Source organism: Thunnus maccoyii, chromosome 11 (genome assembly GCF_910596095.1).
Source record: "Thunnus maccoyii chromosome 11, fThuMac1.1, whole genome shotgun sequence".
Lineage (NCBI taxonomy): Eukaryota > Metazoa > Chordata > Actinopteri > Scombriformes > Scombridae > Thunnus > Thunnus maccoyii.
In genome coordinates this window covers 25,398,279-25,422,241 of record NC_056543.1, presented here as the reverse complement: position 1 = coordinate 25,422,241, position 23,963 = coordinate 25,398,279, and the positions used below count along the sequence as shown (strand labels likewise).

General features: G+C 41.1%; 1 protein-coding gene across 1 annotated transcript in view; it reads left to right on the top strand.

The window, feature by feature from the left end:
* The window catches only part of vwa8 (von Willebrand factor A domain containing 8), a 77,760-nt gene that overhangs the window by 38,698 nt on the left and 15,099 nt on the right, over window positions 1-23,963 (top strand). Inside the window, exons 26-39 of the mRNA XM_042426284.1 lie at window positions 1,621-1,772; window positions 4,071-4,179; window positions 5,212-5,350; window positions 6,312-6,499; window positions 10,887-11,006; window positions 11,216-11,280; window positions 11,396-11,521; window positions 11,607-11,716; window positions 12,340-12,491; window positions 13,201-13,405; window positions 13,535-13,616; window positions 14,290-14,494; window positions 21,606-21,714; window positions 23,457-23,613. Coding sequence (XP_042282218.1) covers window positions 1,621-1,772; window positions 4,071-4,179; window positions 5,212-5,350; window positions 6,312-6,499; window positions 10,887-11,006; window positions 11,216-11,280; window positions 11,396-11,521; window positions 11,607-11,716; window positions 12,340-12,491; window positions 13,201-13,405; window positions 13,535-13,616; window positions 14,290-14,494; window positions 21,606-21,714; window positions 23,457-23,613 — 1,919 coding nt within the window. The remainder of the gene's footprint in view (window positions 1-1,620; window positions 1,773-4,070; window positions 4,180-5,211; window positions 5,351-6,311; window positions 6,500-10,886; window positions 11,007-11,215; window positions 11,281-11,395; window positions 11,522-11,606; window positions 11,717-12,339; window positions 12,492-13,200; window positions 13,406-13,534; window positions 13,617-14,289; window positions 14,495-21,605; window positions 21,715-23,456; window positions 23,614-23,963) is intronic.

Here is a 23,963-nt window from a genome sequence, read left to right as displayed (position 1 = left end):
TATCTAAAAATATATCAGTACTGTAACTCAGGTATCTTGTATACACAAACAACACCCAGTTTATACTTGTGACAAAATTGTCAAAAATAATAAATGTTTGTTCTAAGTAAAAGCCCAGATTAGTGTCTTGAAATAACCTGGACCTCATTTCTCAAAAGCATTTTTAGGCTAAGATGATTGTAAATCCATTTTACCAACCTTCTTAAACTTAAAGGTAGAGTCAGCGATTCTAATCCAATACATCTTTTGTCAAGTTCAGCGAATATCTCCTCCTGGTCTGCTAGCTGTCCCTGCTGTGTGTGTGCTGGAAAACAACCTGGTGTTCATGCACGGAGCGCGGAGCACGGAGCGAGCCACACAACACTACTCTAGCCAATCAGCAGCAGGGGGCGTTTGTGCACAGGACAGCAGGAAGTCATCAGAGCAGCTGTCTCTGTGAGGACATGACAGTCTGCCGACTCCAGCACCAGTTGAATGGTGGGGGAGGGCTGGCGAACTGGAGAGAGAGAAGCTGTGGCCAATCCACATAGAAAGTGCTTTCTCATAGTACAGATACGCTTCCATTTTATTTAATGTATCAATCCACACTGAATCGGACAGACAGTCTCAAGGAAACCCTTCACATTGTTTTATGCTCTAAGTCTGTTTCTGTCACGTTTAGTGAAGCGTAACCTGAGCAGGCAGCTGTTTAAATCACACAAATATCCTGCTGTATATGCGTTTTCAACTTATTAACCATATCAGTGAATCAATAAATACAAACACTGTCAATTTCTTCCTGTGGAGCCAACATGTAAACTATTTTGGGGTGTATTTGTTTGGGTGTTTAGTTCAAATATTTACAATCTTTCTCCAGAATGACTGACTCTACCTTTTTAATAGGTGTTTTTCCCAAAAGCATCATCAACTGAAGACACTATTAGACATGATCATAGATTAACAGGTGACTCCTAAACACTCAGAGGCTAAGAGCATTTTAAGAACCTCGGCAACTTGCATGAGGAACCAAAAACTCTGATGCCTCTGCCTCAGCTTTTGCTTACAGTATCTCCCTGTATCACCATAGTTACACACAATTCAGAAAATTTATTGAGGCAATATAACTTGTATCTGTCTGTAATTATATCACAAACACAGTGTGTGATATAAAAAGCCTGAGCGAGAGAGAGAGAGAGAGAGAGAGAGAGAGAGAGAATCTCTTGTTTGCACCCATCTGTCAGTGTTGTGGTTGGAGTCTAGAGATAAATCACCTTTCAGATAGCGTGTCTTATTCTAGACTGTGTGTCCTTGCATTGACCCCTGAAGAATTGTAAATTATATTAACTTTCTCTCATTCTCTGACCCTCTTCACTCCATCTTCTCTGCTTTTTCCTATTCTTCTTCCTACTTGCCATCCTCCCTGCTCTTTTATCCCTTTTGCTCATCTCCCTTTCATTCCTCTCGCTATTCCCCCGTCTCTCTCCTCTGTCTCATCTCTCTTTTCCATCACCCCCCCTCCCCCATTTTTCCTTGCTGTCTTTTTCTTTCTTCTTTTTTCCAATGACCCTTTGCTTCTTTCATCAACCCCCCCCGCCCCTTCCTCCCTCTCTCTATCTCCTACTACACTTTACCTTCCAACAGAAATTCCCTGACGAGGGTTTGGCCAACGTGGTGCGAAATGTCTTCGACTTCGACTCTTACAACAAAGACATGCGAGAGGTTCTGATCGAAGCGCTGCACAAGCACGGGATTCCCATTGGAGCCAAGCCCAGCTCTGTCACACTGGCTAAGGAGTAAGGCATCAGGAGCACAAGTCGCTAGGATCACACACACACACACACACACACACACACACACACACACACACACACACATACACCACAGGCACCTACCATACCTGACACACCGTTCACTTCACTCGGGTCTCTTGTCAGACTGTCATGTAGTTAAAGAAGCCAGTCAGAAAGCAGTTAGACTAGTGCGACGGACACTAGATGACATGGGCATTACTTGACAGCCTACCTCTCCAGTCACCTCTCCACCACAGCTGAGCAAAGGGGCCTCCAGTCCATTTTACTACTGATATTGACAGGATGAACCGAAATTCAGTAAAGGCTTTTATTCAGTTGTAGTAAACTGAATATCTTTGGGTTTTGGAATGTTGGTCGGACAAAACAAGACATTTGAAGAGTCATCTTTCACTCTTTAAAATTATAAGGGTAATTTTTCACTAATTTCCGACATTTTATAGACAAATTGATTAATTGGAAAAATAATCAACAGATTAATCGATAATGGGAATAATCGTTAGTTGCAGTCCTACTTAAAATTCATCAAAATCTACAGATAGAAGATCTTTGGGTTTTCAGCATCATTTTAGATACTGCACAACAAACCATGTGTCATTTTTAACTCATTTTTTGAAAATATTTGCACAAGTAACCGAACAATAAAATATAATATATTAATGGACAGTATGAATTAATTTTAAGAAAGCATTTAGCAGCAGTTAGATTTTAAAAAACAAAAAACAGCTTAAACACTTAATTTAAACTGCATAAACAGAAAAAATTGTTTTAGTTGAGTTTCAGTTTTATTTACAAAGCCTTGTTTTTTCTCATGCCATTATGATGTTCCTGTTAGAATAAAATGATAAAATGAAGGTTAAGACATTTTTTAAATTAAAGTTAACAAAATGCATAACTTGGATCAGTATTTTCACCTTCCAAAGTTTTCCAAAACTGTTCTTCTGAAGTGGCTTCATTCTGATGAAAGGTTCTTGATATGACGATTAAAACTGACTTTCAAAGAACCTCCAGCAGAAAGTGGTCTCTCTGAGATCAGTGGTTCCTTCTGCCTGAGAATGTACCTCATGACACCATTCACTGATTTTAGTGTATGTGTAACTTTTAGAAATGAAATCTTGAAATGCTTGAGATGATAATACTTGAGGCCTATGATTGATTTCAGACTGGTATAAACTTTGAGGCCTCCATGAAGTCGCCTCACCGCTTCCTAAAGTGTGAAATTAACGGCTGTCCAGATCATTTACGTACGTCGCCTTTCCTACAAAGGAAAGATGATATCCACTACATTGTCTCATTATGTACAGCTTTGTCTTTTAAATAAAGGAAAATATTTGTTTCTTCTGTCTCCTGTGGTTTTATTCTGATTTATTATATTCATAAATTCAGTTTCACAAATCTCTCAAGTCAAATCTTGAGAACCAAACGGGGAAGAAACAAGTATTTTCCTTGAACAATTACGTAACTGTAAAGATTGTCTGTTCCATTGTGTCTGTACATACATCATCCGAGGACAGTGAGTTTTTTTTAACAGTTTTGTATCTTCTGGGATCCATGCTTAAGTGATTTAACGCCCATCTTGAACAGATTATAAACAAGTAGTTGTTTTTTACCCACAACATCTTGTGTGCATAAAAGCAAATATTTTGTCTCTTGATTTCCAATTTTGGACATGGAAAACAGTTTCTTATGGGTCTTATTGCTTTTCCATTCATAGACATATTTATGGTTAGAGGACTGTCCATCCTCCAAAACTTCTATTTCCTTAGAATTTCTGTCTTTTGTGGTTGTGTTGCATCTTCACTCCACCTGCAGCCAATAAGACTGTGGCCATCATCCAGCTATGATTCATGGGAAGAGCAGTAAACATATGGTCAGACACAACAAGCCGAGCAGGGACACACACACACACACACACACACACAGACATATACCCACATACAATATATTGGCTCCACCCTCTCATGAGACATCGGGATCAAAGTAAAGCCTTTGTTTCCAAAGAATCCTCCTCACAACAGAATACAGCTTTCATCTGAAATAATTTTGTGGTGACTGTGTTCAGCCCTTCATAAAATGAGTTAATTGTAATTATACTGGGAATGTGAAATGGTGACAGTGTTTTCCATAATGAATCAGAATCATAATGAATCAGAAAACAGCAAGATGTGTCCAAGAACATGCGTCGTCAAAAACACACAGAACACACGCTCACAATCACAGCTCTGCAATTCACAGTTTGTCAGGTCTTAATGCAGTTGTCACAATGTGAACTTTAACCTTTAGGTTGCCCCTGCCAGAAGTCAAGATGACAGGGCACTGGACAATAAACCAAGGTGGGAACGCTCGCCGCAAACTGCTCTGTCCCACTGAGACTCACCCCATAGATATCAAGGTAAACACACAAGGGAAACACACTTTAAAGCTCACCAACACAGCAGATACAACAGTGTGTGTATGGGCTGAGGAACAGTAATTCAAACGTGAAACACTGTAGGTTTAAAAGGAGACTTTCCTAGAGAAGAGTTGCTGTGATCAGCTCCTGACCGTTTTTCACAGTGTATAAAAAATATCAAAACATCTCTAGAAACTTCCCAAACCTCTCCTGCACAAACCCACTTCTCTGTTGTCCATTCATGCCGATATACCCATCATATTACAACCAATCAAACAAAGCAGTGATTTTGCTAAAATACAATGCTTCCTTGTTATCCGGTTATGCTGCTTTAAGCGCAGAAGCTCCACCAAAATTTATGCATTTGCCATATTGTTGCAAAACTAGAAACTACGCCTGCACGATATATACAGTGCTGATCATATGGATGCACTTGTGAGAAGTGCAGTATGCTTTAGAAGTTTGAGACTTCTATGGGCTTTTTGATTCTTTGTGTCTGTCGTGGGAGCTTTTCATCTTCGCAATCCATCGTAACTGACATGAATTCAAACTGACCACAGCTGCTGTTCTGTACAAAGAAGCAATCAATCAGCCATCTCTCAAGTTCAGAAGTGCATTCATTCATGTTTGACACTCAAGACATTTCTTTGAGTGTAACTTTTGTGACATTTTTTGCCTTTATTTGACAGTCTAAAGTGCAGAGAGACATGAAAGATGGTAGAGAGAGTGTTATATGCAACAAGGGTCTGTGCATATTGCGGTTATGTGGTATATGCCTTAACCAGTAGACTATGGGGGTGGCCCCAAGTATCACTTTAAAGCCATGTTAGGAGTTTTATGTGTAGTGTCAGTTGGCATAACTGCATCTTGTGTACCTTCAGTAGTTGGGGGGAAAAAATAGAACATTAACAAACAGCCTTGTGACCCTGTGTAACACAGTTACACAGAACCTGAGCCATAAACATTAAACAACAGTGTTGTGCACAAGCTTTGCGAGTGTGTGTATGGTTTCAGTTTGTTGTGTCTTCCCAGGGCCCTGTGTTTCTGCGTGTTCAGAGTTACCCTTGCAATAGACAGGAAAGCAGGGCTTTGAGTTTCAGCGAAGAGAAAGCCCACTGGCAGATTCCCATGAATGAAGTCAACATCATCTGCGATGTCATCACCAGAGACGGTACACACACACACACACACACACACACACACCACCATCACTGTCACACAATAAATTCTGAGGTCTCTGGTCTCACGTTTTTGTGGTCATTTAGGGACATATTAGAGGATCCAATGGATGAAGTCTGTAACAATGGAATGATCTAAGATCCAAGGATGAGATAGACAGGAGGAATATTAAAACAGACATTTCGTTCACATGAAATCTTCTGGCCTCGTGTAGGTGCACGGCTTTGCAGCAAATTAAACACACTTCCAGTAAAGGTTAAAGAAAGGGAATTACTCTTTGAAGTTTTTACTGGAAAATGACGTGGAACTGCGAAAACTATGTGTGTTGGATTAATCACAACAAATTCAATGATAGAGACTACAAACCAGAAAAAGATGAGATACCATAAACAAGAGTTAGAACAAAGGTAAATGTTAATTAGTTGAGTAGCAAGAAAACTGGATTCACACAATTTTTAGAGTAACTGTCGAATTTGTTATTCATCCCCATACCAGAGAGAAACAAAGTACAACATTATGTCTGTTGCATACAGTGTGTGCAACAGACTTAATTAAATACACAGTAATTAATCTAGTATAACACTACATATAAATACAGTAGAGTCCACATGAGTAACAGCAAGCGTGATCAGAACTAAACTGATCACAGAAAATAATTAATTTCATATCTCAAATTTTCACAAAATAGTTACAAGAAATTAAATATATACACACAATGCTCCAACAAGGGCATTTGGAGAGTAGATACAAGATACCTGTTGATATTGGCATGGACACAGATCTGATATAACAGCGGGCAAACAGCTATGATGTAACTGTGCCAGTGGTGGTTGCTACTAGTAACAATGTCCTGGAATATGTATTATTAATACACAGTAACAGCTGGATATGTAGACAGACGTGCATCACAGAATGAATTACAGTACTACATAACATCTGTTTTTATCTTGCAGATGTGTTATACGTGGCCACGTGCAACCCAGTGTCCCTGTACTCTATGAAGGAGCGCGGGGAGACAATCCAGTGCATGGAGCTTTACGACGTCTTCCCCAGGACCATCAGTGGCGTCTGGCAGCCCTTTGTCACCATTGCTCCCCTTGGAAGTCCCCTGGATGGACAAGTGGTGCTACATGAGGAGCAGGTTGGCGCATGCACGCACACACACACACACAGTTGTGTTTACATCACTTCAGAGGACGTTACATTGACTTACATTCATTTAACGTTAACTATAACCGCCACATGCCTAACCCTAACCCTAACCTTAACATAACCCTAAATTTACATTTAAACCAAGTCTTCACCCTAAAATTAATGATTTATGTTAAAGGGAATTGCTTTTTGTTCCCATAAGGTGATTTTCTCACAACATGACTATGTCCCCACAACATAAGGAATACCTGCACCACACATACACACACACACACACACGAGACGAGCTTTTATGACTACATGATCACACTGATTAGATTCATTGATGTTTTTATGAATCCCCATGGAAAAATGTGGTGTGTATTCTGAGTAAGGAAACTGCCTATTTAAAACTCAAGTGGGGTGGATAAGCAGTGTCATGGTGCAATGATATCTTAGTAGCACCCCCACACAGAGCGGAATCTGGCTTACATTAGTTGTGGACATTAATATTTTTTGCACACTTAAGTCAGGCTACTTCTCTTCCCTATGACATCATCAAACGGGATGGAGTCAGCTTTGCAGCAGCGGTTAAAGTTCCAAACCAGGAGAGGGTGTCTAGCTCCTGTTTTAACCCCAAAAATATCATTTAGAGTTTTTATCTTTCCATCTTCACACTACTGATAGAATTTTCCAGATTCAGTGTATATTAATGCTTTAACAGCTTTGAAAAAATAGTACAGAACAGAGAGGCAAACAACATAATAGACTCTATTTTCGTGGAGGCACAACAATCAGTGCAAGCAGCACTCTGACTGTTTGGTATTTTCCTGACCTTGAAACTGTGCCCATCTGTGTGGTATTTTGGTGACCAGCGCATGGTGCACAGATGGGAGGAGAGGTGCAAACTGGTGGGAGGTTCATTCAAATGAAGCAGCGCAAAGCGAATTGATGTATTTTGGTTGAAATTTGGTCCTAGACGTTGCGCTGAAAACAGATGTCTCAGAACCACGTCTGTTTCTGGTGCAACGTCGGTCTGCTGCTGCTTTTTGTGATTTTATCAACAAAGGCAAACTAAAGACTTGCTGTAAACATGGTGAAATAACGGATTAATACTTGAAATATAAAAAAGTTATTACAATTTAACACTCTCAAACCAAAATCTACACAGAAGATAATGTCTAATGTGGTTAAAGCAGGAACATCAGTAAATCAGTCTGCATTGATCTAAACGAATGTGGGTGATTCTTACAGTATCTGTTGTCCACAGCTGTTTATACTGTATGAAAAGCTTATCCTCCAGTTCATTAAATCACTGCAACATCTGAAGACAGCAGGACTGATATGTTGGTAAATCTGCAGCCTCCGATTACAGAAGTGTCGCTCCAGAGCGCAGTGCTGTGACACATGGCTGTTTACTGTGTTTACCTTCATTAAATCGTCTGAAAACGATACCAGGCTGCTACAGTATTACTACACACACCTCTACACACATCACACATCATCCAACTTTCTTTTTAGCAAAAGTAACGTCTCATGTTTTACTCTTGAAATACGTTGCAGTGCAAACGCTGTTGTGTAACGTTAATTACTAAACTATGTGACCAGGTGAAATACATTGGAATTATGGCTAATTAGCTGCAGATTTGTGATAATGTATGTTCATGCTATGGTGCTCTGAACCATCCAGACATTTGTTGAGCTGTTATCATGCTGAACTGTGATTGGCTCAGCTGTTTCAGAGCTATGAGAGCAGTGATGTGACTGGCTGAGAGAGTATTTAATAATCACCACACACGCTGATCTATATTCACCTTCATCCAGCTCCTTTGCACTTTGCACTGCTGTACATACATGAACCAAAATAGCAGGTGCGCATGGATACGCCCACACCGTCTGTGCGCCCAAGAACTACCACACTGTGCTTGTCGTTACACTTGCACGATTAAAATAGGGCTCAATAAGTCATTCATTAAAACATTGCTCTACAGCGCCACAGGTGGTCAAAAACAGCACAGGGTAACTTTATTACAGCGGAGAGAACTCAGGATAAAACAAGTAATCACACTCTGCAAAATGAACTGAAAAGAAAACAAACACTCGCAGATTTATTGTTGAGAGGAATGTGATAATGGCCGTTATTATCTTTTCGTAAGCATGAACATGATATACACAAACAATGTGGTACCGCAAAATGTAAGAGGTGGGAGTATGACATACTAAACACACCTTACACTCACACACTGTCAACATTCAGAAATAAATCAAAATCTATTTCCAGATAGTTTCATGTCTCTGCTGTCGTTGCTGACTGACCACTATGACATATAACGTTCAACACTGGCATTTAAGCTTTTTTTCTGAGGACAACCACAGATTCCTCACAGTTTTAAAATAACCGTGCTTCAAGTCTGTTAGAGTGTCTTAAAATGGTTGGTGGTTAGTCGTTGTTTGCTGTTGAATCTCTCTTACCCCATAAGACCCTGGCCTACGACAGGAGCGCGTAAGACAAGAACAATGCATGTTAGCTATTTCTCCAGCTGGTGCATATTAGGCAAGAGGAGGACTTCTAAAAATACCACTGTGATGGATCATGTTACGTCTAAAAATGAAGAGGTCCAGACAACTTAAAGTTCACTCACAGGTCACTGGCCTTGCAGGGAAATCAGGAAAACCAGCACACGTACATACACATGTGCACACACGAGTGCAGGTTCTTGCAAGAATTCACACAGATACATGCACACATAGATCTAATAATACAAAATACTAAGAGAAACTCAAAGACATCATTACATAAACATCACACTCCTTGACACATAGAAAACCTGAGTGAAACACTCTGGCCTGTCAAAAGACAAATCCACATGCAGAAAATACACATGTGCTCACACATGTACATGCTCTCCAAAGGCAGTTGTATGTTTAGAATCAGGAAATGGGGTTTGCCTTCTCTGAATAGCTCAACCAGTCTACAGTACAGTAGTGTGTATGTCAGGAATGGGAGGCCATAAGGAAACCATTAGTGTGAAGCAGGGCTGCCGGGGCCGAGGCCAGCTCCCCTGTGGCTCCTTCTCATAAAACTCAATTGAAGATGAAGCCTGGTGCGTCACAAATAAAAGCCTTTGCACAGTTCACCCAACACACACTGTATATACACACACACACACTGATATCTTACTGCTTATCTGATATGAATAAAGGAAGCACACAAATGCATAAGCATATACAGTCAATATGTCTATCTAAATTGAATCAAATTAACTTGCAGTGAAGTGGACGGTTAGCAGAGACACTGCTCAGAGTAGTAACAGCTAACAGGACATCAGTACTAAGATCCAGAGTTTCACCTGGAGAAGAGCACCCTCTGTTGGGTGCATAAAGTTATTATGATTATAAGATTTATTATTCTCGCTCAGAAACCATAAAACCTGTGCTAATTGTCACTCCTCCTCTCACAACTCCTGACTCCCTCTGCTGTTGACTGTTGTTAAAGGCATAAGAGGCTGTTAAGATAACTCACCTTTTCCAAATTCACTATGACACACTGATCACCAGCACAATATTTCTTGCAATATTGCAATTGCTGTCAACAACAGCTGTGTTGTCCTGATGGTCTAGTGGCCTAGACACATGCCCTGTGACTGTGAGGTCACCTGTTCGAATCCAGGTTGGCAACCTTGGTGTATTCATCCTCCTGTTTCTGCCGGCTGTCTGTTGTGAACTTTGTTCACACACACATACGCACACACACACGTTGGTTCTTGTGGATCTTTAAAAGATGTACAATACATGTATTTAAAATTATGTGCTTCTCACCGCTTGTGGCTATATTTCAAGTTATTGAGTTATGATTCTTTTTTATTTAACCTTTATTTTACCAGGCAAGACATTAAGAACAGATTCTTATTTACAATAATGGCCGGTCTTAATACAAGTCCTTATTCTTTGTGTACATAAACAACATTTTGACACTTGCCATACTCAAGCTTGAGTCCAAATTATTATAGTATATAAATTATTATTCAGCGATAGAGATATGTGCCAAAATATAGATTCGGCTTTCTGGTTCTGCTAAAAGAAATGCCCATTTGCAAACTAAGGAGAGGTGGGTGAAGACGTGGTAACAAGACGAGCAATAAGGATATTTCTGCGAGCATGAGAAATGTCTGAGAAAGCATCCCAGCTCTGACACAGACTGCTCTAGCACTGATGTAAAAAAAGAAAAATCCAGAGAACAAAGCCTGCGTTGTTGACTAGTCACTGTCCATACAATAAAAAAAGTCAAATGTATGTGAACAGCATATCTGTGTCTGTGATTTTGATACTAGTAACTGGAGGGTATTCTTATTCTGTAAATCTCATTCTCTCTCTTTTTCGGTCTGTCTCTCTGCCAGAGTAACACGGTGCTCCATTTGGACATGGTCACAGGCGCTGTGCGGAGGCTCATGTTGTCTCAGGACAGCGATCAGCCTTCCACCAGGGCCTCGAACTGGTGGGGCAGTAAGGAACAACAGGTCAGAGGTCTCAAAGTCTCCAGAGAGGAATGTGAATTGGCTTGTGGCTCCCGAATGCTCAGGGATCATCTCCACTCTTAATTCAAGACATAGACTAGACATGTTATTTCTTTCCTAACTAATAAACATTTGTTTTTGGAGATGAACTAGAACTAGTGTAACATTTTGTCTGAAGTTAATGTGTGGTGCATATTGATTGTTTTTTGTAGGGAGGGTATAAAATGTGCCGTGACTTCTCCCACAAAAACTGGCTCCTCTTCTATAAGGAGGATGGGTAAGATACCCTAAACTAGATTATCCACAACACTGCTAAACAGCATAATCTCAGTGTTATGGTGGTATTAATCGCTGAGCCGTGTGCTTGTGTTTGTGTTTGTTTACGACTGCAGCAACCAGCTGGAGGTGCTGGATGTACTCGAGGGCCGCGTTCACTCCATCTCCCTCCCCATCAACCTGAAATCTGTCTTCCTTGTAGCGGAGGATCGTTGGCTCCTGCTGGAGAGCAACACCAACAAGTACGTGGCAGATTTCAAGTCTCTCTCAGGGTCTAAATCTTTGATTTCAGTGGTAACGAGACATACTCTATATGTCATTGAATAGGAAGTTCCTGCTGACCAAACCCATGCACATGGCAGCTGAAGACTCTGGAGTGTGTCAGCTCCACAGCATCAGTGAGGACTCCGTCAGCTCAGGGCATGGAGTCAGCTCAGGTATATATAACAGTAAGGATATCTCACAGCTGTAAACAAAGGTTAATAGCGCTATTATGTTCTATCCTGCTGCTCTGCATTACTTACTACAGACATTATGTCAACCCCATTAACAAAATCAAGTAGACACACATATAGACAAAAAGGCCGGGGCCCTCAGCCAACTGTATGTCTGCCTTGACAAGACCTCTTAGCTAATGTGTGAACCAGTCATGTCTCAATCAATATTAAACATTCATGCCACTCCTCAACACCATTAGTGACAACGAAATGTGAAGTCATGAGTAATGTCCACTATCTAGACTGAAGCAGTCACCGAAAAGTAATAACTCAGTGGACCTCTGGTTTTCTAACTGGGCACCGTGGACTGTTCTCTAACTAATATACTGTATAAAAAATATATTGCACTTATGGAAAGAGCTCCAAATTGTATTGTAGAGGTGTACTTCATGTGAGAGATTCAGCTAGTGTAGTCACATGAAGTACACCTCTATAATACACTTTGAAACTCTTTCCACAAGTGCAAATTTTGGTACGTTAACAGAAGAGTTTCAATCCCTTTCATCTCCTTTTTTTTTTTTTTTTCTTTTTGTCTATTCTGTCATGCCCTTGTCGGCTACCAGCCGAACTGTCCATCCCCCAGATGCTGTCATGTGACCAGCTTCCCAATGAGAACCTGAGTGCCGCTCTTGACCAGAAGATCGTTTCCCCTAATCGTATAATGGCAGATCCCAGCTGCTTCGCACAAGTCATTGTAGGATTCCCAGACCTCATGGTGAGTGAAAAGAAGACATTGTGAACATTGTTGGTTAATGTGTGTAAATTGTTTTTTAAATATGTTATTATCATGTGACGCTAAAGTTGCACTGGACAACATTTTCATGTAAATGTGTCTGATATTTCCACTAATGTAGTTTCTTCTCAGTTAGGTAAAATATGAGGAGTTTGCAGCTCAGTGGTATCATATAAAATGTTTTCAGTGTTACCGAATGTTATTTTCCACTTTGACTTCACCAAATTACATAGTGCAGGTTTAAGGAAGCTGTACTTGCAGGATGGCGAGGTGATTTAGTGTTGCAACCCTGTTGCTGTGTAGCATAAAGGAATATAATTTATGCTTTTTGTTATGGAGTTTGGCTGTTCTCCCTTTATCTATTTTACTGTACCAACAATGCAAGTCAGGTGGATCAAAGACTCTATATGAGCATACATATGAGTGTGAGGGTCCATATATCTGGGTTAACCATGCATTGGAGTGGCAACCCATTCAGCATGTCCCTGCCCTCAGCTTAATGTATGCGTGGAAAAAATTAAATGGGAGGAAATGAACGAATGCATGAGAGGTTAGTTGAACGAGTTACTGTAGTGTGGGTGTTAGAGCTGAACTGATAGAATATTAATGTACGCACAACTTGATTATACAACTATGTGCTTGATGCTGTATGTAAGCAGTGATATTTTCCTTGATTTCTTTTCTTGTCTAGTCTCCTAATGAGGTGTACAGCTTTAAAAGGCCTGTTGACTTATCAGTGATGAAGAGTGGTGAGAGTGGGGCTCAGACATTCTTCAGAAGTGGGCTTCGGTCCACCACGCCCAAACGAGATAATTGTGTCAGTCTGCTCTCAGCCAATCAGGTGGTCCGGGCCCTTCCACCCAACAAGGTGCCCCTGAAGGAGGTCTATCCCAAAGGTCAGAGATCAAATCACATATGTCTTGTTTAGAACATAGAAAATCTCTTTTTTGTTCCACTTGTGTGTGAATCAGAGAATTTATTCATTGTGGCCCCACTGTAAAGAAGTTTTCTTGTTCGTCACTCAGATGTCACACCTCCAATGACAGCAGCTTACCTGGAAGTGACTGATCTGAACTCTAAAAAAGTCAAATATGTTCCTGTTCCAAGGTAAACACAACAAACATGTTTCTTACCATCTCTCTCTGCAATACTTTGAGAACAATAACTGGATTTTTGCATGCTCTAGCACCAGCTAGTGGTCAGAAACAGCTTTGAGCCAAATGGAAACAAGTAATTAATGGTCTTTATATGTTTGACCAATATCCTTTTAAACTTGCATACTTCTTTAAAACTATTCTTTGTTTTGGTCTTATTTTATTCTTATGTGTCACCAAACAATGAAATGTGTATAATTCAGCCTTTACACTTATCCTACATGCAGTAGTTCTCACAATTCATAAATAATTCATAATTATTGTGCGTGCAGAAAATATAAATTTCATGTTCCTGCTTGTATTGTTAAAAAAAAAGCAGCATTTTGTTTCCCGTCCTGTGCTTTGTGTCTTGTCTTTGATGATTTTTGCCTTTTTTTAAAATTCTTCTTACATCTTTCTGCCGCCTGAGTCTTTTTTTGACCACTTAAGCCAAGATTTTAAAAAAAGAACAGTTTGCTGACACACACATTTAAGGTCAAAACCCTCTGACATAAGATGACATCTGATTTTGATTTTGATTTACACAAAGATAATTTAAATGTTACACCCAGCGAAAGTACTGATGCCCTTTTGATGATTTCTGTATATGACTGTGTCTTGACTCTCTCCATTGTCGTACCTGGCAGGTCAATGACTGTGTCGCCTTACACCAACTGGTTATCTAAGGTGTCAGAGTCTGACGTGCTAATGGCTCCTCTCGGGTCTGGAGGTGTGGTCACGGTGGATATGGGTGGGTACGTCCGGCTCTGGGAGACAGGATTGGACGCTCTGCAGCGATCGCTGATGGAATGGAGGAATATGATTGGGTCGGAAGATGGCAGACCCTTACAGGTAATATCACAACTCAACTGACTTGGTAATTAAGATGTTTTGTCTTAAAATTTTAATTGGATCATAGATTGTTATCTCTCTTGGGTGCCTAAATGTTGTATCACAAAGATGACTGGAAAATGAGTACGATCCTTGCAGCCTGCAGTTTCTCTAAACACCACTGAGTGGCAGCGCTACTTCAAAAATAATTAGTGTGAACATTACTCAACTGAACATCACACTGCATACTTGCCTCACTCTGGCAGAAAACATTGACGGCGGAAACATTCCTTATTTTATGCGAACCGGAACATTTCCAGAACTGAAATTTATGACCTGGCTGTACCCAGAGTGGGCGTGAATGAATGGACGGGTATTGTGTATGATGATGTAATAAGTTTGACCCTTGCTTTAGGTCAAAACATTCAGACCAGCACACTGGGTACTGAGACAGCATTGTTAAGATGCCCACATACACAACGCAGACAGACAAATTCTTTAGATAATGTAGCCTTCCAGATGTACGGCGCACTATCTGTGGATCTGTGGATTGTGCACAAGCAACTGAGAGACAGAAGACTTATCATGTACTAAAATGTGGCTATCAAAGAGACATAGCATCATAGCATTGACTCATGTAGATAAGTGATTGTTGTCCTCGTTAGCATCCAGAGAGTATTTCTGGAATCTGAAAAAAAGATGATTCATAGAATCTTAAATAAGTAATAAAACAAATTGATTAATAAGTTCCAAGTCAATAAGATAAGCGTCTTTTATGTGATGTACAAGGAGCAGGCTGCATTCTTCACTTTTTAAATGTACTCCCATGAGAAGGAATCATAATGTTTTGGGATGCTATGAATTCAGTGATATAAATCTCTTGCAAGAGATTGCTGAGGTTTAGGGCTACAGAGCGAAATATTTCAGACTGCGTTGGAATGAGTCTGTATTTAATGTCCACACACTCCCACAAACTTGCACACCTGCAGTGCACACACGGGACCTCTTCTTGGGCTAGATTCCTCAGTAGCCAGGTCTTCTTTGATGGGGCACCTTGAGTCCACTGTAGGTCAGACTTAGACAGACGCTCCCTGTGCTCCATGTTAGCCCTTTGCAAACAACAGTAGCGCTACTGTATTTAAACATACCTGCCTGAAAGGCCCTCTCTATCTGCTCAGATGTGCTACTTTACCAAACTGTTTACACACCTCACCTCCATATGAGCCTACCTGTTTGCATGCTCGCCAAATGTCTTATTTTTGTGACATGCTATAAGAGTGTAACAGTCAGGCTTTTGACCAATGTATGAAATGGAAAAAGAAGGAAGTCTTCATGCTCTAAGAAGATTTAGTTTTAATTGGCAAAGACTTGTCTTATTGTCTTCATAATACTGGAGCGCCATCCACAAATGTTATTCAGTCACAATCATCACACCGAGCTGTGTTAGTGTTTTTCTTCTGTCATCTCTCTTTGGCTTCAGTCTGACTTTGCTCCATTACCGCATCGGTGACATCATCGATACAGACATTCACAAATGCACAGGAGACATCAGTCATCACCTATCTGCACACACAATACATTTTCTTTGTTTAACTAGTGATTCTGGTGCCAGGTAGGTGTCTGCAGGTATTCACATTCATACCAATTCACCTTTATATAACCAGTCACTCATCCTTTATTTGTACAATATGGTTGTTTTTGTACCCGTATGTCAATGTCTGAGTTTTGTTTTCCTCTACTGTTCTGGCTGGACACCTGCCACTGCTTTCCCTCCTTGCCCTTGCCCCGTTGAAACTAGCTTATCAGTCACGCTCATACCCACATATACACATGCTTGCTTCTTCTTCCTTGCAGACTTGCGCCACAATCTGCAAACAGTTGTCATTAACAGCAAGCAAATAACTGCATGTATTAAAAGGCTTGCTACCACATCACACATTGTGTACCATAATTCAAGTACAAATGACTAAATTATAGTTTTTACACACATGCACATACAAACAGCACATATTGGATTCATAAACTCTATAAATAAAGACCATTTTGCACAAATCACACATAGATACACTCACACATGTTCACAGGTTCATGTACAAACATGCCTTTATACACACACACATACGCATCCCATGCACCCGAGTTCACACAGGGGCACACATTCACTCACAAAAATCAATCACTAGTGGGCTCATACGATTACACACACACACAGAGGCCATCTCTCCTAAATCTCTCTGTGTGCAGGCGTCTAAAGGGAGAATCAGAAATTTATGAGGCTATTAATCCTACAAGACGAGGCGTGGACCACAGATGACGGTGAGACGCTGGGTGAAGAAAACAGAGAGGATGGAAAAACTCATTGAGAGAGAAGGCAGAGACATTGATTCCCACAGTCATAAAAATGAAGTTTTCTCCACTAATGCCCCCAACCCCTCCTCCCTTGCCTCCTTCTATTTCTTTTGGTTCTTCTGTCTCAGGATAAGGGTGCCGTCTTTAACTTACCGCTCATCACTGGGACCAGTAGCAACAACAACATCCTGGGTTTACATAATGTTTTCTCATGCTTCAATCACAGACTGTAGAAATATAGAGACATAAATAACAATAGTGTCTGTAACGTCACCCATTAGTTTCTAAAGGTTTGTTTTAAAGCTTGAAACCACAATGTTTCAGTCTCCTCACATTTGTTTGGAGACACAAAATCCACATTTCAGCAACAGGATGGAGTCAGGTCGAGCTTGTTCAAATATGCAGCATTGTGCACTGCGAGACCTGGCAATCAAACAAACAGAAAAAACCCAAACACACCCAGATTTAAGCCTGTGGAGAAAAAAAACAAAATTCCCATCAATTATATCTATACCTAACATCTTGTGGAAAAAAACTAAGATTGTATTTCAAGAGAAAGGCTATGAGTTATCCCTATTCTTCAGTACTCCCATCTTAAGCATCTAAACTGCTACTCAACTCACTGCTGTGTAGACAATATGCATCCCTGTTGTTCTCTGAGTGGCAGCTGGTTTCAGCTTGACATTCTGTTGCTATAACAACCACTACTGTCAAAGTTTCATAGCAGTTGAACTGATACTGTTACTTCCTCTGTTTCGTCAGATATGTAACCAAGTAAATATTGACAGATATCTTTTATCTACGTTCCAAATGCCCTTGTTTCATCATTAGTTGTTGGATTGACTGTTATGTACTTTAACTCATGTGTTTACACATGTGTATATGTCTACTGGATTAATTACTGTGTTGTTCCCCCTATGGGGACAAAATGTTGCTTGTTCACTGGTGATACATTGCTTCTTTTCTTTTGGCATTTTTTTTGCCTTTATTGAACAGTAGACAGTGAAGTGAAACAAGGGGAGCGCATGCATAGTTACCATTCAGCTACGGGGGGCAGTCCCAGTTTGACTAATTTGACAGTTTTGTGAATCCAGTTTTTTAGCCACGCTGGCAGTGTAGTTCTAGGGATGGTAATGTCATGGGGTCTGTCAGTCAGTCTACCGCTTTGGTCAAGACTGATATAGCTCAACAACTACTTTATTGGATGGATTCCCATGAAATTTCATACAAACATAGACAGACCCCAGTGGATGAATCCCATTTACTTTGGTTGTATCCTTTCCTCTAGTGCAGTCTTTGAGTCAGAATTTTAATTTGTCCAATATTTTGATTATGGTTTATTTTTCTATGAGTTTGGTTCTTTACAATCTTATCTTTTTCTGATTTGTAATTACCAAAGTGTGACAAATGTGTCAAAGACCTAAGTTGAAACTCTTCAAGAAGAAATTCAAGAAGAATCCCGGAAAAAATATAAATAATTATACAAGCCCTGCCAAAAATATACTGGATGAGAACTTTAAGAAATATAATTGAGCCCTTATCGTTGCACATTACAGACTCAGGCAGGGGAGGTTTGAAGTAGAAAGACAGATGCTACTGTAGCTGATTATATTAGAAGGAATGTGAATTTTCTCCTATCTGACAGTGTTCATCTAGTTAGTGAAACTGATCATCCTGCTACCAGGACCCTGGCTGGGACACCGAAATGTGACACACCCTCATGCATCATCCTGTAAGCAGCACAGTCCAAATGAGTCATGTCTCTGACACAACCAGAGTAGGAACCTGAACCGCTTTAAAAGCCATTCAGAACCCAAAACGGACACATGTTGTAAAGCATCACTCATCCTTTTTCTAAACCCAAAAGTAGAGCATTAGTCACCCATTTACTGGTTGTAACTGAGCCAGGATGAAGAGTTTTATCTATATACAGTGTGATGACAAGGCTGGATTACTGAAACAACTGAAACTGGAACCCTGGTATCTCAACGTCCTCTTTAATGGACATATTTCGCACTTAAAATTAGCATCAAAACCCAGCAGATAACTGGCCTGACGGAGGTGGCGCTGGGAGGGGGAGAAGAGCGTGTGTGGCATTTATCAAATGATCGTAACCGCAGTCATAAACACTCAGTGAAAAGATATGTTGCAGCTAAGCCTTTGAAGCCACATTCCCGTGCATCAGGTGCACACTCTCTTTCGCCTGCATGGGGAAGGCATGTGTCCAGCAAAGCTCATGTTCTGCTGCTGTTTTTTTTTTTCTGTATGTGGTGCATGACTCACACATACACAGACTCTTATGCATTAGTGTGTAATCAGAGAGCAGTCACATAGCGGAGGTGTGATCCTGAAGGTGAGCTGTGGTGACGCGAGTGGCTTAAACCTCTGACCCTTTACCTCACCACAGACCTATGGCGCCGAGCTCTCTCTGGTTACTGAGGTTAACGATGGTTCACCTCCAAGCACGCACACGCATACACACACCTCATGTAGATCCTCAGTAACGCTGGAGTAATGGAAAGCTCTTTTGATTCTCAGATTCTCTGTTGGTTTGCAGCTACATGACACAGTGAGGATGTTTGTCATTTTAAATTGCCAGTTTGAAACCCTGCTGATTATTCAAACAGCCCCTCCCCCATCCCTACTGTTATTGTCATGCAAGGACATGGCCAGTTAAGATTTGCACATGTAGATGTGTATTGTCAACAGTCAACACAGCTGAACTTTTTAGATGAAGGGATCATGGTACGTCTGCATGTCTGTGTCTCTATGTTAGATTTCCTTCACTGGCTGCATTTTATTTCAATGCCAATATCAATATTTGACAGTAAAAAAAAAAATCTAATATATTGTGAAATATTCTTTATTTTAACACATTTTTTTCAATACGTCTAATGAATTATCAGCCACACTGATATGTCAGTCAGACGGTACATTTTTATTTATTTTTACTCATATTTTTCTGAATTTGTAATTTTATGTTTGGTTTATATTTTTGTTTTATTGTTTATTGATGTTTGTTTAAATAGATTTTTGGTTAAGTTTTCAAAATTTAACTGTATTGTATATACCTATACATATACGCTAAAACCTATAAGTCTCATTGTTGATAGTAAAATTTATAGTTCAATATTAAAATCCTGCCTCAACTCCTAGTCACAAAATTATTGGTTTATTGCCAATAATTTTTATTTATGTGAAATGGTTTTGTTCAAAATTAATACATTTATAGTTGTTGGTTTTTTTGGGGTTTTTTTTACATTTGAACACTAATATTAGCCGAACTAGAGAGGTTAAAGATGTCAGCTCATTCCTGGAAGATTGCCGGTTTGAATGTCATCTGCTTCATGTGTGAATGCAGAGATGGAAAATAGCAGAAACCAATACATTTAGTGAGAAACAGCAAGAGCAACCAAACAAAGCTTTTCATGACACCTGTGTCCACTGTATAATCTGGTTCCCACAGTGAGTGTTATCTTGTCTTTATAATCTGGCATGGTGTATATCAGACTGACCCTCCTAATCTGCACTAAATATAGAGAGCTCTGCTGATGCAGCACTACTCGGCTTCATGTAGGTGTGAGAACAGAGCCTGAGCTCTGAGCTCCACTGTGTGTCAGTTTGAGGTGTGGACAGTGGGTCAGCTTAGAAAGAGGAGGGGCACCTCTCAGCTGGAGTGCTGCTCTCTCGAGATAAGTCTCTCACCAACCGCTCACACCATGACAAACCAAGCAAAAATCAAATACAGTGAAGATAATAACTCACAGACAGCCACTCACAGTAAACAACAAAACCTCATTTTCCCCAAATACCATACAAATGCCTGTAGTATGTAAGAATGCAACTGAACTACAGGGGATACACTTAGTCTCCCACATAACTACCCCTTTCTCTCTCACTCCTTCATGCGTGCCAGACTCTGGCTGGTTGCCTTGCCTTCGTGTGAGAACCAGCATGCTGATTTTGGCTCTGATGTTGCTTTTAAGATGGACCTAAATGTCCAAAAGCCTTAACCTCTCTCTCTGTCTCTGCTTCTTCCCTCTCCATCACTCTCCTGCAGAGTTAGACAGAGCCTGTTCTGTCTGCTCTGCTGAAACCAAAAACCTGAGAGATAGAAAGTCCATTCTTTTATTGCTTCAACTGTGTGGTGGGTAGCTGACCGTTTTGAGGGGTTGGATGGCTGTCACATATTAATTCAGTACATCAAGAGGTGAACACAAAGAAAATGTGTCCAGTAGGGTTGTGTGAGCTTGGGAAAGAAAAAAGTACAAGCTCAAATATCTCTATTTGTGGCAAAGTGTGATTACCACTATAACTACAACCAAAGGTGTTTTCTTTGACACTCTCTTAGGGAATGTTTTAACATGGTTTGGAATTTATTTCAGTAACTGCTTCACCAGTCATCATGTTTTTCCTCCTCTATGACAGCCTCTGAAAGGGAGACCACTAGTCTTTAATGCAATCTTGTGAATGGTATAAGGGTACAACAGTCTCTTAGCCATTTTAGACCTAAAAATACTTAATAATAGGAACTTTCTTTGATAAAAAGTAGTTCCAAAGAAAACTGTTCACAATGAGGTTTGTGAATCATCCTGAATAGCCGGGACATTGTTTCTGGAAAGACATGCTGCTGTGAGTTTTTCAAATGTGGTTTAACAGTGGTTTGAGCACCACATCGATTGGGGTGGCAGCAGAAATCTAACACGGATATGTAAAAACCTGGAGTTTTTCTCTGAATGTTTAAAACTGACCTACGTGGCATCTCTCATTCCTTTCCTTCCAGATTACCATCCAGAGGGAAAGTGGCTTGGATGTCACAGCCCCAAAACACGGCAAGATCGACCCCAACAATGATCCTCATGTTGGGGGAAACCAGTGGGCAGGAGGCACAGGTAACAGGTTTCTTACTGGGTCAACAATACTCACAAATTCCATCTATTGACAAAATGAAGATTGAAGTCCGTAATGACATTTGAACACACACATTACTGTGAAAGGGGTTGTGTAGGGTGAGATATGTTTGAGATGGCAGTGGTGTGCTCCCTTCTCTCAGCAACTGCTTCATTGCTGCTCCTCCAGCAACTGCTGCTCCGACAATGACCTGATGGCTTGCCGTAGGGCCTGGTGGTTAATTAGGCCATAAAATCTCTGCAGCCCACCTCCGCTGGGAGCACTTGTGCTCTCCAGCCCCACTGCACTGCTTCAGCTGCTGTGAGCTCACTTCAGCTACACTTTACCCACTGCAGCCTCCCAAGGCACAGTTAGCTCCACGATGCTCTGTGAGGTAAACCACAAGACCAGGTCCGGCCTGAGATTTGTTGTCATGATCTGTGGTGGAAAGATGAGCTTCTGGTCTTGATCGACCTGGATCTTCCAGTCATGGGGTGTGTCCAACAGGCTTGATTCTCTCCTTGTAGTTGGAAGCATCGGGAGTTTTCCTGCTGGTACGAATGCAGTGGTGTGAGAGAAGCCAGTTGTTTGGGGATGGTGTTGGCAACGGTTCTCCTCTGCTCCAGGATACTTGCCAGTAGTCAGAGAACCTGGTTGTGTCTCCAGGTATAGTGGCCTTGGGAAAAACTGGTTTTGCAGCTGGTAAGGATGTGCCTTAGAGTTGCTGGTTTTTGGCAGAGCGGACATGATGGATCTTCTCCAATCCACTGGTTTAAGTTCTTCGGAGAAGGAAGCACATCATAGGTGGCTCTGATGATAAAACTAATTCTGCCTCCTTGCATCTCACGAAGATCTCTCCAGGTGAGTCTGAGGTGCTCCAGGTTTTCCCATGTTGTCCATTGGCCCTGTTTGACCTGTGAGACTGCCCTTGCACCTCGCATTTCCTCCTCTTGCTACCGGACCTCAGTAACTACTACCTTTCACCTCTTGGCTGATGTTGCTTTGCGCCAAGTGGGACGACTTGTCATGAGACCAAAACCACCTTTCCCGTACTGCACCTGACCTACAATGTCTCCATGCCCGAGAGCAGATTTAGCTTAGTCTACAGCCTCAGACAGGGTCCACTTCCTCCCAGTTGTCAGCCTGGGAGCAGTTGCTCGTACCCCAACGTCTTGAGACTCAGCCAGGGTCATGCTCCGCCACACCTTTGTGCTCTTGTATTCTTCAGCAAGGCTAAAGACAGGCGGTTCCAGTGCACCATTCCCATACAAGCCAATCCTGCTGAGGCAACATGGAAGTCCAAGCCACTTCTTTATGCAGGAGCTGAATGTTCTTTCCAGCTTCTTGAGTTTGGTGATGGGAATCTCGTAGATTGTCAGAGGCCACATCAGACATGGAAGCAATCCAAACTGCAGGCATCACAGTTTCAGCTTGCCAGGGAGTAAGTTCTTGTCTATGCAGACCAGGCCATTTATGATTTTTTCTGTAATTTGGACACTCTGTTCTGTGTCTTTGAGGCTAGCGTTGTATTTATGTATTTATTTATTTTATTTTATTTTTATTTAATCAGGTAGTCTCATTGAGATTAAGATGTCATTTCTAAGAGAGACCTGATAACAAGAACACAAACAGCAGACAGAAACAACACAACTACACAATAAACAAGTTCAAGTCAGTGATTGGTTATCTGAAGTGGCTCCACAAGCACTGATTGGTGTATCCCTAACAAGATGTTTCTCTGCAGGCGGCAGAGACACAGCAGGGCTGGGTGGTAAAGGGGGTCCCTATCGCCTGGATGCAGGACACAAGGTCTACCAGGTTTCCCAGGCCGAGAAGGATGCAGTTCCAGAAGAGATCCGCAAAGCAGCCCGCGAAATGGGTGAAAAAGCCTTCAAAGAAAGGTAGGTCATATTAAATACAGAAAATAGTCATCAAGTAATGATCCACTTTCTCAAGTTGCCTCCCTCTTTTTTCCATAGCTCAACTGACTTAGCTCTACAGGTGGGAAACAATACTCATAAACCTCTTTGTGTTGTTGCTGTGTGGAGGTGCACAGATGTTTTGGACTCACTGTCTTTTTCCACTTTGGAAACCATCCAGATCTAAAGTGTGTAATGTGGAACAGGTGTGTGTGTGTATATTTGTGTGTGGCCTTTTTATTTAGCCATCTGCAGGGTTCCCTGGTCAGTCAGCCATCCCAGGTATGGTGCTCCATCCTGGGCAAATAACCAAAGGCTGCACTGCCCCGGCC